Source organism: Amblyomma americanum, chromosome 11 (genome assembly GCF_052857255.1).
Source record: "Amblyomma americanum isolate KBUSLIRL-KWMA chromosome 11, ASM5285725v1, whole genome shotgun sequence".
In the NCBI taxonomy this organism is placed as follows: domain Eukaryota; kingdom Metazoa; phylum Arthropoda; class Arachnida; order Ixodida; family Ixodidae; genus Amblyomma; species Amblyomma americanum.
In genome coordinates, this window is record NC_135507.1 from 37072120 (window position 1) to 37086184 (window position 14065).

General features: G+C 46.7%; 1 protein-coding gene across 3 annotated transcripts; it reads left to right on the forward strand.

Moving 5' to 3' along the window:
- Positions 1-8376: 8376 nt before the first annotated feature.
- Positions 8377-11869, forward strand: LOC144110142 (uncharacterized). Of its 3 annotated transcripts, none has more exons than XM_077642975.1 (3): positions 8377-8823; positions 9001-9107; positions 10962-11869. In XM_077642975.1, exons 1-3 carry the CDS (start codon positions 8596-8598, stop codon positions 11695-11697), a joined length of 1071 nt encoding a protein of 356 aa, XP_077499101.1. In that variant the 5' UTR covers positions 8377-8595; the 3' UTR covers positions 11698-11869. The 3 variants fall into 3 exon arrangements, with proteins under 3 accessions (XP_077499101.1, XP_077499102.1, XP_077499100.1); XM_077642976.1 differs by having other exon boundaries at positions 9061-9107; positions 10962-11867; XM_077642974.1 differs by having other exon boundaries at positions 8377-9107; positions 10962-11864.
- The last annotated feature ends 2196 nt before the right edge of the window (positions 11870-14065 follow it).

Sequence of the window (14065 nt, forward strand, 5' to 3'; positions counted from 1 at the left end):
GTGGTAGCGGCTTAGGTCACGATCTTGTCAAGATCACACTCATCTTTGATTAGATAGGCGGTTTCGCCGCTTTCTTTCCTCACGTAAATTCTACCATCAACCTGGCCGTGCAACCACGCGCAGCAGTCTGTCCCGAATTGAAGGCGAAGTGGACAAACATTCTTGTAATATGCCACTTAAATTGCGGTACGTCGTTGAACCATCGGATATAAGAAAGAATTTCGGATTGGTCGCCTGAAGGGCAGAGATTCAAGTCCCATTTCCTGATAGAGCTGTAGAACGGTTGGTCCGGGAACATGACGATAGCTGCGAGGAATATGCGGCCATCCCGCGGCGCCTTTCACCTGAAAGATAAATGTGCACTGTCAGGCGTATTGCAGTGCATAACTACGACGCCTCATATTGACCGGAAGGGGCGGTTGTGCGTTGCGCCTCGGAGAGGATGCGCTGTACCCCAGCAGAATGCTTTTCAAACAGTGCTTCAAACCCTCATTATCTACTCTGCTAAACAAATCGAGCAACCTGAAGCTGTCCCAGCTCAGGTGCTTCCTTATTGATGGCAGATGCCAGGCCTTGCAAAAATCTTACCTTTTCTTCCGTTTATATTGTTATTTTTATAAACCGCTACTACACATACCAAGCAATTCTGAACAAAAGCATTTTTGAGCGGGAAACCCTTTCTGAACGCAATTTTTTCACATAATATATTTTACTTTTACAATCATTATATTCGCAGATAGACCGGCGGAAGTCTTGTATTTTTTCCTGTTCGCGTTTTTGTTATCGTCAAAAGTCTTCCCAATTGGTTTCCTGTGGCACTCTTAACTGCTCGATGCTATTGCTGGAAACACATTAAAAGAAAGATTTTGCAGCATATCAGAATAATAGACTACCGTCAATATTTCCATAGCAGTGTCTTATAGTTTTTTTTCCGACAAAAAGGACTTGACAACTACCTTAATCTGAAATGGCGGAAGAAATAACTTTGGGGGTTTGAGGCGAGAGGCGCTAGTAATGACGTAAAGGTGCCAAGGCGAAGCATTCTGACATAAGGAGTGAAAACTATGCTTCTCGCAAGGAAATAAAGTATTACAGTGAGAAACCAATATACTTAACGTTACTAAATCAAAAATCCCCTTGGAACTTGTGTTTTTTTATGAACGTGCACAAAGTGCCGGAGGGGCTAAAATTCTTTTCGCTGTGCCACTTCGTAATATTTATAAAAGAATAAAAGCGATCTTGCATAACTGCGGAATGTCGGTGCGAAGTTCCTATTCCCGTACGTACGACGGACGTACGACGTACGTACAGGGTCGGTCAAAAGTGCCCATGCCACAGGGTCTGCTTTCGGGCGCTACAGTCGGGCAGTACGACATCCACGAAGCCATAATCTCTATAGGGGGCGAGAGAAGTATCATTCTAAATCCCGATAAACTTGATACCTTTAATGCTACTGTAAGCGGCAGAATATGCCGCTGAAAAGCAGACCCTGTGGCCCGGGAAATTTTGACCAACCCTGTATGTACCCATGAGGCGCTTACGCTCTTAGAAACCCTCCCTTATCGAAGAGCGGAGACGACGCCATTTTTATTTAAAATAAATTCTACTCAATTAGGTTATATAGAATTTTTTTGGCTCAATAGGTTTATCGCCCAGTAAAGTGGAACTGTAAAATTGCACGATGAAAATAATTTTTGAAATATCGTTTTCATTGAGGTTCGCAAAAGGGAAAGTTATCATTTATATGGTCCATTTATTGTGCAACGGCACGGGTGGCATTCAGACTTGTCATTTCTGGTTTGTTTTATGGTTTAGGGGGTTTAACGTCCCAAAGCTTCTCAGGCTTTGAGGGACGCAGTAGAAAAGGGCTCAAGGAATTTTGACCACCTGGGGATTTTTAACGGGCACTGACATTGCACAGTACACGGGCCTCTAGAATTTCGCCTCCATTGAAATTTGACCGCCGCGGCCGGGATTGAACCCGCATCTATCGGGTCAGCAGCCGAGCGCGATAAACATTGAACCAGCGCGGCGGATTGTTATGATTTCTTAATGCACGAAAGATTGTTGTGGCACTCCCTGAGTACGTCCGATTCCGATCCTGCCGTGTAGGACATCATAGCATCTATTTTTATGGTTGTTAATATATCATTCGCTTAAGCAAGGCTCAACAGTTTAAACACGTTTCGCTTATTCCATCTCAACAAAAGGTGAAAGACGTTCTACCTCCAACGAAAAATCAGCACTCTTATCTTTGAACCTGATTGCTCTGTCTGCGTGCCAGACACGAGTCTGCACCTTTTCTGTGCCCTACGTCCCGTCTTGTTAGCACAGTTTGTACTCGTTAGCTGTATCTTACCGATACTAAAAGATGGGCAGAAACGCGGAGGCTAACGAAAATGGTTCAGCTTTAGTTAAGGAAAACGCGGTGAGTTATAGAAAGACAAATGATATGTGAAAAATCAGACAGCAGGCAGACAGAGTTGGTGAGGGAAGAAACGCGCGTTAATGATATCATAGTGGATAGAAGTTAATGACAGAGGTGTTAATAGGCGACATCCAATCGAAGAAATGGGCTTGGGTGGGGCATGTTATGTGAAGGCAAGATAACCGCTGGTGCTTAAGGATAACGGAGTGGGCTTCAAGAGAAGGCAAGCGGAGCGCGGGGTGGTAGAAAGATAGATGGGCAGATGAGATAAAGAAATCTGTGGGGTACGTTGGTAGCAGCTGGCAAAACACAGGGTTAATTAGGGAGACATGGCAGAAGCCTTTGCCCTGCAGTAGGCATAGTCAGGCAGATGATAATGACAAGATATGAAAGACTACAACTTTCGGTCTCAAAAATGACACAAGGTGATGTAGTACACTTTCATGAAGTAATGGCGTCTACCAATCTTTGAGAAAGAAAGGGTGCGAAAGTTGAGTGGCAAGAATGGTAGGGCGTTTGATGAAGTGACTGACTGTGCTCTGAAATGCTTCACGGTAGGATAGGATGAGTGGTTGGTGTGGAATGTGCTTCTTGCGGTGAAACAAACAGATGTGATAGACGTTAGAAGGTTTAGTCATCCATATGGCTCTCTTCTCTCGAATTTTTAACGCAGCTCTGCGTTGTTTTGTATTTTTACTTGATCGTTTTTTATCCCGAAATGCGAAAGGCTAAATAACGACATCACTTGAAGCGATGGCTCTCATGGACATCATATTTAATACACCAGTAAAGCAGGCTTGTCAGTATTTCTGATAGGCACTATGGATCAGTTAGTGCGGTGACTACCTCATATTATTAAAGAGCGCAGTCTTTCTCGTGCCTTAGGCTAGACTAAATATGCTTTGCAATCTGCTTTGAAATGATATTCAGGAAGTGGCGTAACACATTCGAGGGAATGCATCTCGTCGCGACGTCTTGTTTCGGCAAGGCAACCATTCGTATGTGGCATTGCTTGCGCGGCATAGTGCAGCGTTCCGAACGTCCACCTTCGGCCGTCCTCACTGTTCACAACGGCTCCCATGGCGCCACACAAGATTAGGGTGCCGCTATCCAAATTGCGCATTATGAAGACGTTGTACTGTGAAAATAAAAAGTTCCTCGATGCAGCTATCGAGCCACTCAAGCGTGACACGTGCTGGCCTCTGGCTCGCGGATTACGCATCACGCGCAGCACGTTCTCTGCGCTCACATTTAACGAGAACTGCGCGCGCGCCGCTCGGGCTGCTGTTGACAGCGTAGCCACCCTCGGGCCCTACGCTGACTGTGTAGGCGGCTGTACAGCACACAAGGGCTAAAAATCAGAAGGAAACTTTCCCGCAAAGTTTGTTTGGGTTCTGCGCCTTGTTCTCCCTTCGATTCAGAGCCGTGTTCAGCGCCTATTTTTCTTTGTCTTCTATCGCTCTGATCCCAACAGCGCCCGTACCGCGCTGACAACGGGAGCTAACAGTATTTCGGGATTAAATTTAAATTTCATAAGCGCTCATCAAGAGGTTCAAGAAGGCACTCTCAAGACCGTTTTGCTCAGAACGGTTGGTTGTGCGTGTGGTACTGTGGTACCTGCGACTCACGTCATGGTATTCCAAGAACGCAGGTTGAATGAACGTTAACGAAAATATGAGACACTTTATGAAAAAAAAAACTGGTGTGAAGAGCGAGACCAGAAAACATCCGCAAGAGTAGGCACAGACTTCATTGACCGAGCGCTTACCCCTACTGTGCTAAAGAAAATGTTATCCGCCATCGCGTCCGGAAGATTCAATACGTTGTGCTTGCCAAAAAAAAAATGAAAGCAAGTTAAATAATAGCGGGAAGCAGTTTAATACGCCGCTAGAAAATCCACGAAGTTGAATGGAATTTAATTTGCATGACGTTCATAAAGGATTGACCGCAACTATGTACTTGCCGCATAGAAAATATCACTTACCTAAAATTAAAGCGCTGAAGTCCCTGCCTTCAGGAAAATGTTCACAAGCGGGACCTGAAGAAAGGCTTCGCTGCTCTCAGCCGTGGAAATACCGCCTGTTTAAAATCAACCTTTTTATAGCTTCTACGAAAGCGACATGAGTCATGAAAAAAAAACAATGTGTGAGGTGCGATTAGCCGGGTGATTAAACTTGCGATAAAACTAAAATGCCCTGCAGCACCACCTGTGAGAAGTATTATATTTTCCAATCAATCGACCCAGATTAAAGCAAAGGAGGAAAAAGATTGGCGGTGGTTTAGCTCTGGTTAAACCTGGAGTGAAGCGATAACTAGAGCTGGCCGAGTGGAACTTGCTCAGTTGAATTGCAAAGTCAGTCTTTCGCCGCTCCGTTTCGCTTGGCGTTCCTTCATCATCTTCGTCCCACATAACATGGCGCATGCGCACAGCTATGGCAGCTCGGTTTCGCCGGCGCGCTGCGCCGCCGGCAACAGCAGCTGCTCCACACCAAGTGGCTGGTCACGTGAGCAACTACGTGCAAACCTCGTGATCAGCCACGGCGTCGCGCCGCCGGCATCTGCTCCACATCACGTGGCCAACCACGTGGCGGCGCAGCCACGGGGTGGCGGTGCAGCCACTGGGTAGTGGCGCCGCCACGCGGAACGCTCGAAATGCGGCAGTAATGTAGCTGTCGCTACAAAAAGATTGCAAAGAAGGGAAAGCCTTAACGATTTGTACTTAGGGATTTCTGAGGGAATACATATACATAGATCGCCATAATTACTAGTACGTGGACCATGAAACCTTGGATGGATATCAGGAGCGCCGCCTCTTAAACAGTGTGATGACAGGCGCCGCCATAGCCGATATTTCTACCTATTCGTTTGTAAGCAAAACATTTAAGTTGTAAGTACAGTCTCAAAGCTCTCCTGTTTCTTTTCATACAATTTCTGTAGATCTTCATGCAGACAGGTTCTGGCTCCCGGATTTCAATCTTTTGGTCACTGCGTTTGGTTTTAAGCCAGCATTCTTAATAAAACGTTTGCTAACGTTTAAAGCGCATTTATTCGTATCATCTTTGTTATCTCTAAACTCTAGAGTCTCAAGGATAGTCACTGTGTCTGCGCCTACATATGGAGCGGTATTGCCTCATTTTAGTTAAATATGCTGAATCGTTTCCTCATATATAACACACACTGGGTTAAATTTCTTTTTTGTTCACTGACGTTCAAAGACACCATGCTATCTCTTCACGAAGTAAAGCGCTTCCAGTTGAATCACCAGGCAGTGATTGCTTCCTAATCTGAGAAATTAAAAAAAAAACAAAAGAAATGATGCAGTAACTGTCTCACATATCTCCGTGTACATCTGAACCGCGCCGTAAGGGAATTGATAAATGAGGAAGTGAAAGAAGCAAGGATAAAAGAGGTAGCCTAGTGGAGGACTCAGCAGTAATTTGGACCACCTGAGATCTTTAACGTGCATTGACATTCGGCAGCACACGGCTGGCTTTTGCGTTTCGCCTCCATCGAAACGCGCCCGCCTCGATGTGGTTCGAAACCGGGTACTCCAGCTCAGTAGACGAGCGCCTTAGCCACTGATCCACCATGGCCTAATTTTCCTTATTCGTTCTGTGGATATGTCGAAGGTCTACGATTTTCGTTTTGAATTTTTCTAGTTCTTGGTCTCTGCATCTCTGATCTTGAGTTTAATGCTCTTTAGACGCCATTCGCGTCTTTCCATTACATGCTGCTTGGATTGAAAGTCCAATTTCATCACTGTGACTAAATGACCTCTCTGTACAAATTCTGGCGTACCTTAGCTGCCCACCTGTTGCAATCCAATTTTATAAGATGGTCTTCATATAATATTTTATTATCAGCACCCTTCTTGTGTGGTTTAACCACGCCTTGGTGATGTCCACTGGACCTGCGTCAATTGTGGGTTTCTCTTGAGCCCTAATCAGTATGTGCCAAAAGTTCTCTGATGTATTTCTTGCCGCGACTGAACAGTTCATCTGGAGATGTGATGAAAATAGCACCATCTGTCGTCTTCGCGATAGCCGCTGCCATGCTGGTATCCACGCTGGGCAGCAGCCGCCCTTGTATGCAAGAAACTATGTATTTCTAGGCTTGCATAGCTATGTTATCTGGAAACTTTGTAGTTTCAAAACGGCTGCTTAGAACAGCAAATGCTGAACTTGATTTTCACAGTTGAGAGCGTGACGTTCCTGGAAATTTTGTCGCTATCTTTTGACGCCGCTCAGGAATGGAAATTTTTAAGAGCGTTAGCTCTTACTCATCACGTTTCGAGATTTAGTGGGGTCTGCTACCACCCTGAGATCATAGCGCGATCTAAGGCAGTACCTAGAACACAGCACATCTTGCATTGAGACTTGTAGCGCCCTCTATAATAGCATTGTAGAAACAACTACCTGCCGCGTGCCAATGATGACGTCACGATCCAATATGGTGGATAGAGCTAAAACTATGTGAGTATGACGTCAGGGGACGAAATTGTGGCATGGTTTCTGTTTCTCGAATCCAAGATGGAGGCCATTAAAATTGGTTGTGCCCTCCAATTCCTATAGCCATAGCTGCGCACTTGGCAGTCACGCCCGCCGCTGCGCTAGCTGCTGCTCGGCCGCTCCTCCTCACCAGTTGTTGTATGTGACGTGTCACGTGATTTGCTCTGGCTCCTGGCAGCCTCGTCCGCCGCTGCGCTGACCGCCTATATGGCGCTCGCTCTTGCAGTTGTGGCACGTGATGCATCACGTGATTTGCTCTCGCTGAAGTATTGAAAAAATAAAGATGAACCAAATCTAAACCGTTTCTAACTCTGCTTAACAAAGCTTTCGTTCTGTATATCCTGGCTGAGGTTAGTTGAGCCGCATCCACTTTTTTTTTTGGCATCCCTTTTTTTCTACTCATCAGTGTTCGAGTTCCGTTTCAAACCGTAAGCATGGAGAGGGCTTCTTTTAGTTTTATAATTTCTGGGAACTTACAAGTGAAATTGTGTATAATTGAAGGTTGATCAGTCCTAATGCAGCCAGTCAAGGATTACGCTCAAGTTGTGATTGAAGAGGTGAACGAAATAACTTCCACATTACATGCTGCTTATTTTCGCGATCTTATAAGCGTTCTCACATTTGTGGCCTATGCTTTAAGCATAGGATGAACTTAAATTAATGATTAACACAGAATCCCATACTGGGCTACACATTTACCAACATCAGTTTTCCCTTTGTATGGAGCCAGCTAGCTTTAGTTATGAAGTTTTTTGCGCAGGTTTTAAACCGCAGTGATTCATATACAGTGGTTCTGTGGCTAAAATTTTAATGCACCGGTCATATGTACTTTCCCTGACTCTTTAGGACCAGCACTGCAGCCTCTTGCACTCAACACGTCTGCGGGGAAAATGACACCAATTTGAAACTGTTGCGCTGTCACGTTCTTGTTCGCGTTCTGCTTTCGTGCATAAATACGCTAAAGCAGGCACACAAGACATTGCTTTTGGCTCTCTGTATAAAAAAATAAAAACAGAATAAAGCACGACACGAGAGATCCTGTGCAAACAATGCTTGTGTTTGCTTTATTTTGAGATTTTAATTTCCCGGGACCCACTTACTAGAAATGCTTACATCCCTTTCTAATAATAATCTGGTAATCTCAGAAGTCTACATGCGGTGAACGCGACTGAGTCTTTAGAAGCAGCAGGCAGTACGAATAACTGTTACTCTGAACTTTCTCTTTGCCATTCCTTCGCTCGCACTCGACATCGACGCACCAACGGAGGCGTACATTATCTTGAGTGGCACAACTGATTATTTCCTCGGCGTCCAGCGTCCTCGTAAACAATATAAGCTTGTCGCTGTGTTTATCAATGCATGCGTGCTGAAATCTAAGCCTTGACCAATCAATCCTCTGAATAGGCGCGTGCAGCGTACGAATGAAAGACGAAGGTAGTAATGTCAGCGACGGTACGATTCTATTAGACTAGTTGAGTCGGGCTCCCTAAGCCTTGGCCCTGAAAGCCAGCTAAAATTCATGACCCCTACAAAAATTGTCTCGGTCTCTCCATACCCTGGCCTCCGCTTGAGCGAAGACTAAGGCGGGAATCTACAGGGGAAGAGAAAGCCAGGTATCAAGCAGCGTTTCTTCGTAGAACAAGAGTCTGAAGGTTCACAATGGCGGACAAGGACAAAAAGGACGAAGCCAAGGAAGCCCCCAAGGATGAGGCCAAAGATAAGAAGGAGGACGTGAAGAAGGAAGGCGAGAAGAAGCCAGAGGATTCCAACGTAGACAAGGACTTCGTTATCTTCCACTTCCCGGGCGTCGAACAACCAGACGGGACATCGGCGGGATGCGAGACGCTGAAGATCCCGCGCCAGGCGGCCATCGGCATGGTCCAGAAGGTACGTCCCGCCGTGGCGCGGCTCGTCGAGCGCTGTCCCTGTAACGACCCAGAGCCGGAGGCTCCGGAGCCGGTGATCCCCTGCGTAGACTGCATGGCCGAACTCAAGGAAGAGGCGAGGCGGTTGTCGACGCGGGCCGTGGTCAAAACGCCCGTGTCTAACATGTCCATCCAACAGCCGTGCCCGTTCAAGGCGCAGTCGCTGACCCTGACGCAAAGCTGTCCTGTTCCGCCGCAGGCCCCGCCGCTCCCGGAGACGATCACTCAGCAGATGTCCTTCATCAAGTAAGGGCTGCCGCAGTCTTGAGTATATGCCTTGATGCCGTTGTAGACCCGGGACGTTCCTCAGGCCAACGGGTTTTTTTGTGGGTCCAGCAACACTATTTGCCCAGATGGCGTGCACTAATGTCATTGAGGCTACCATAGTGAACAGCCAGGACCCTATAGGAGGCATATCTCTAAGCCTTTTGCAGGCAGCACCAGGAAAGGTGCCTCAGTTGACTCAGCAAAAGGACGAGTTTTTTTAATAGTGAACTTGAGAAGAACGGTCAAACTAAAATAAGATTATTTTTAACCTTGAGTCTGATTTTTTTATACTGAAATACTGAATAGTACGCCAATCTTATGCGTTATTTTCGTTTTGTTTTGTGCGTTGCAATGCAAATTAGCTGATTCCTTATGCGGGTAACCTTTTATTGCTCTGTGAAAAGCTATAGCATTGGTCTAATGTATACAGGTGCCTAGAGGAACTTTCAGAACACTGAAATTATGAAAAATCTGAACTTCCTCACTGCCTTGACGCGCCACCAGGTAATGAAGGTGGCACTGGGCCGGTCACGTAGGGAAATGCAAAAACCTTTAATTTCGTGGCTATACGTATAGATTTCCAATCAAATAACCTTCTTTGTGATCTTCGTGCTTCTAAAAATTTTTTGGGGTGCCTGTACTAAACTACGCCAGCAAGATTTAATGGCTTGATTGCGTGTGAAGGCATTAAAATACCTTTATTGAAAGATATGTACTCACAAGCATCGTGTCATTGGTGCGCGTTTTTTATTCGTATTAAAAAAAAATAAGGTTCATCTGAAAGCTACCTGACCAACTTCGAAAGCAGCAGCTTCAGCAATGGCTCAGTTTCGTACCTGTTTTAACTCGCTGACGACATATAGCTATAACTGTCATACCGTCGACAGAACTGAAAAATATTCTTGAAGAATATACTCAGTACTAAACGCGGCATTGGACTTTTTTTAGCTACGTAACGACAAAGATAATATCAACTATATTCTTTAGGAATGCTTTCTTGAGCCCCGGAGGGGAAAAAGATAAAGTCGCTTAACCAATGGGAGGCTCTTCTACTCAGCTCCTATCTGGACACTCAGACAAAGGTCGTACAACTGGCCGAAGACGCCGCCTTAAGGCGGTGGGCCTAAAGCTCCTCAAACTGTTCAAAATTAAAGTTTTACCATCGTTCGTCTGCGGCTGTCTCGCGCAGGGTAAGATTACGATTTCCTCCTGCCCTGCAAAGTTAGAGGTTTGTGAGCAGAAAAATTCCCAACAGTTTCTTTTGCGCCTTAAAACTTGAAAATCATCGCTGCGCGCAGACGACGACGGCGCGGCTTAGTGGCCGCGTATCCTCGTTGTTGAATGGATTCATTGTACTGCATGCGCACATGTGCAACGACATATGTATCAATGTAATCCGCGAAGTTATGAGTAAAGCAACAGTGTTTCCCAACACCTATCTTTGGTTTCAGTAACCCTTGTGATAAGCTCAACAATGTGTTTTTATATTTACACAGCTCTCCAACTTGCACAGATGTTTTGTTATCGTGCCTCAGTTCCACTGTTTAGTTTCTATGCCCACATAGGAAGAAAGAATTCGAGCCTATAACCGGCCATGGCCATGCCGGGAGTTGCCGCTCGACTGGTAATTTTTGTGAGAGCTTGATAAATTTGCAGGGTGATTCAAGAACGCCAAGGCATATGTCATAACATTGCTTTCTTTCTATCATTTTTTCTTTTTTTGCGCGCATTCATTCGGACATTTTGTTTAACGACGAGGAACATCCCTCTATGTGGTTTGCACTGTTTGCCCCTCCGCGCGACCAATGTTGACACGAGATCACCCTCCCGCAGGATTAGCTGCGGCAAGTGTGGAGCCGAGCAAGTCGCCGACCCGAATCAGACGGCGTCAAGACCTCCCGCTCCAGGAGCCCCTAGAGCACTGCAACCGGGCATGGCATCCACCAGCGGAGGTCCATGCGCTGGACCCGGCATGATGAACGTCGTAAAGTCCATCCCTGGTTCCGACACGCACATCCAGTTCGTCTGCGACTGTCTGGAAAAGTTCCAACCAGGAGGTGCAGGAGGTGGGTACGGTGCACCCCTGCCGCCCATACCGCACGCTCCCAACTGCTGCTACGCCCGGGGTTTCCCTCCGCCCGGCACGTCGGGGGCTCCTCGTCGAGGCCACAGCGAGCGAGTCAGAGACCGGCTCATATCTGAGGAGCGACGCATGATGTCGAGGTTCGAAAGCGAGGACGATTACGCTGGTGGCGGTGGTGCCGGAAGGCCGGGTAGTCGGAGGTGCCAGGAGTTGGAAGAGCGGAGGACATACGCCCCGAACAGAGCTAGCAGTGGAGGCGGGGGTCGATCGGGTCGTTCCCCGCCGCGAGGGTATGAGTTCCGCGGCAGGCTTGAAGAGGCCAGTGAAATAAGCGAAGGCGACGACGGAGGAAACGGTTCGTACGTACTTCGTCGCACTTCCTCTGGCAGCGTCGAGGTCATTGGCGACGACAATTATAACGTACGCGTCTCGTTGGCTGGCGGTATCACCGGCGCAAAATCCATGGGCCGGAGGCACGGCCGATGACCTTTGCGTTGCGGTCGCTGTTCGATAGGTTTCCCGGGACATGCTACATCTTTAAATTTGTCAGCACGAAAGTTGCGATTCGCAGAGAAAACTCGAAAAGCAGCACAAAGCGCGCCAAATTCTTAGCATATGTGCAGAGAATAAGAATAAAATTACTGGTGATCGACCGTCACACTCGCCAAAGATCTCGCCCTTTTTTTGACCATAATCTGGCAGCGATAACTTTAGCTCGCTGGTTCCCTGCTTTCACTGCGATATCAACCTGAGGCTCACACGGAACTGACCGCATTGTTGCGAGTGTCTGAACCTTCATCATCTTGTTCATAATGGCTCAGCAATATATACATATTTTACGCTACCATCACTAGTTGCAGTATCATCATAGTCCATATACAGCGTCAGCCCAACATACCATACCATGCCATGCCACGCCATGCCATGCCATGCCATGCTATACCATACCATACCATACCATACCATACCATACCATGCTATACCATATTCCATAACATACCATGCCATGCCATACCATACCGTACCGCAACATACCATACCATACCATACCATACCATACCATACCTGTTGCTGAAAGCCGGGGGGTCTCGTGGGATATAAATCCTCCCACCGATACAAGAAATTTGAGAACCCCGTGCTAGAATGTAGGGACTCATGAATCCGAAGCAAACAACCACATTTTATTTTTCTTGTCTGTGGTGGTCGTAACATTTTTTTGTTTAGCGTTGCTAAAATTTCCTTGTGGTTTTTAGTAACACACATTAACCTGTTTTTCAAAACCCGAGACGGAGAAAAATACAAAGTTGGCATCGCTACACAGGCGATGAAAGAAAAAGGCAAACCCGGGCTTTTACACCACAATCCGCTCAACACCTGGTTGCTCAGTTCCAAGGCTACAAAATAACAACGAGCTACCTGGAAGGCCTTGGGGATCATTTATTTCATTTCACTGACAAACTAGGCAAACAACGACCTTTAAAAATGATTTCTCTGCTCTGCATAAACCGATGTGTAAAACAGGCCGCCAGCCGCTTTCTCTCTCTCCCGCTCGGAAGACATGAAGTACTGCTCAGGCGACGACAGGTTTCATTAAGGAACGCCAAAGTATTAAAAGGCCCTAAACTCACACACAGAATAAAACTGAAAGAGCAATCAAAGCTAAGCGAAAAGCGCAAGGTAACTTACATAAGAAAGTTTAATATGGAGGGAATTGAGCATGTCCTACAGAACGGAACAGCCTTAAAGCAGTGAAGAGAAAACCAGTCATAGGCAAAAATCAGATGTACGCGTTAAGAGATAAGCAGGGAGCCCCTTCCGAAAACATGTACAAAATACTGAATATTGGTCTTATCAAACTGGCACTTTTCTGCAAGGGCAGTCAAGTTGCCTCTCATATTCTGATTAAAATATCGCGCAAGAGACGCACGTGAGTGTACAGCTTTCGAAAAATAGTCCCTTTAGCTGACGTCCCTGTCAAAAGTAGTTTCGTTAGCGATAAAGGCAAAACGGCGCGTTTATGAACGAGAAAAATATGAAAAAGGGCCGAAAAGAGCCGAGGGCTGAGCGAATGGCCGCCTACCGGCTTGCCCTCTCCGTCAGGGGACCCTGCCAGTAGCTGTGCCTTCGGTCGGGAGTCGAGATATACTTGACATTCTAGTCCTCTGTGAGTTTCCATCCGTTGCTTCGAATAAAGAATAATTGGAAGGTTTGTCTCGTGTGTCTTGGTTTCACTTTTGATGCAGAATGCAAGGCCATGGCTGTTTCCTGGGCAGTTCTGCTAGCGTTTAATGGATAACATGTGTTCGCTCTCCGCGGTGTCGTGCCGCAGGGGTTCCTTCAAACCCGGGCTCCATTGGGTATCGTGTCCGAGCCTTCGGGTTGAAGAAATACGGAACTTGGAGCTTGGGAAAACGAAAAACAAACGGGTTTACTGGCACTTTTCAAGCAACTTGATTACATACTTTAGAAGAAAACAGAAGGAGAAAACAGTCAAGAATTAACCGTTCATTTCGTCGATCGACTGGATGAGTCTTGTCGCCAAGGCCCAGGGTGATCGTTCGTACTCAGGACGCTCGTTAAATAAACTGAGGCTTCGCCTCTTTCACCACACGACTCACAGATGGGAAGAGTCGCCGCACATAGCCCGCAGAGCCCCGTGGGAATAGGCGAGGGGATACGGAAGTCCGCTGCTGCTTCGTCCGAATCAGTCAGTCACGGCAGTTTCGGGAATGCGCTTTTGCCCGCTTCCTTTTGTCGTTTTTTCCATCGTGGGTGCGTCTCGCGGTCCGACACAAGGGGAGCGTGTGTGGGAAAGATTCCACAAGTAGTTCCCCCAAGACATATTTTCGTGGGG

Excerpts from the sequence above, each read along its gene's own strand:
- LOC144110142 (XM_077642974.1), top strand. The coding sequence starts at position 8,596 with ATGGCGGACAAGGACAAAAAGGACGAAGCCAAGGAAGCCCCCAAGGAT. Across the intron at positions 9,108-10,961 it reads CAGCAGATGTCCTTCATCAA|GATTAGCTGCGGCAAGTGTG; the intron begins GTAAGGGCTGCC and ends ACCCTCCCGCAG.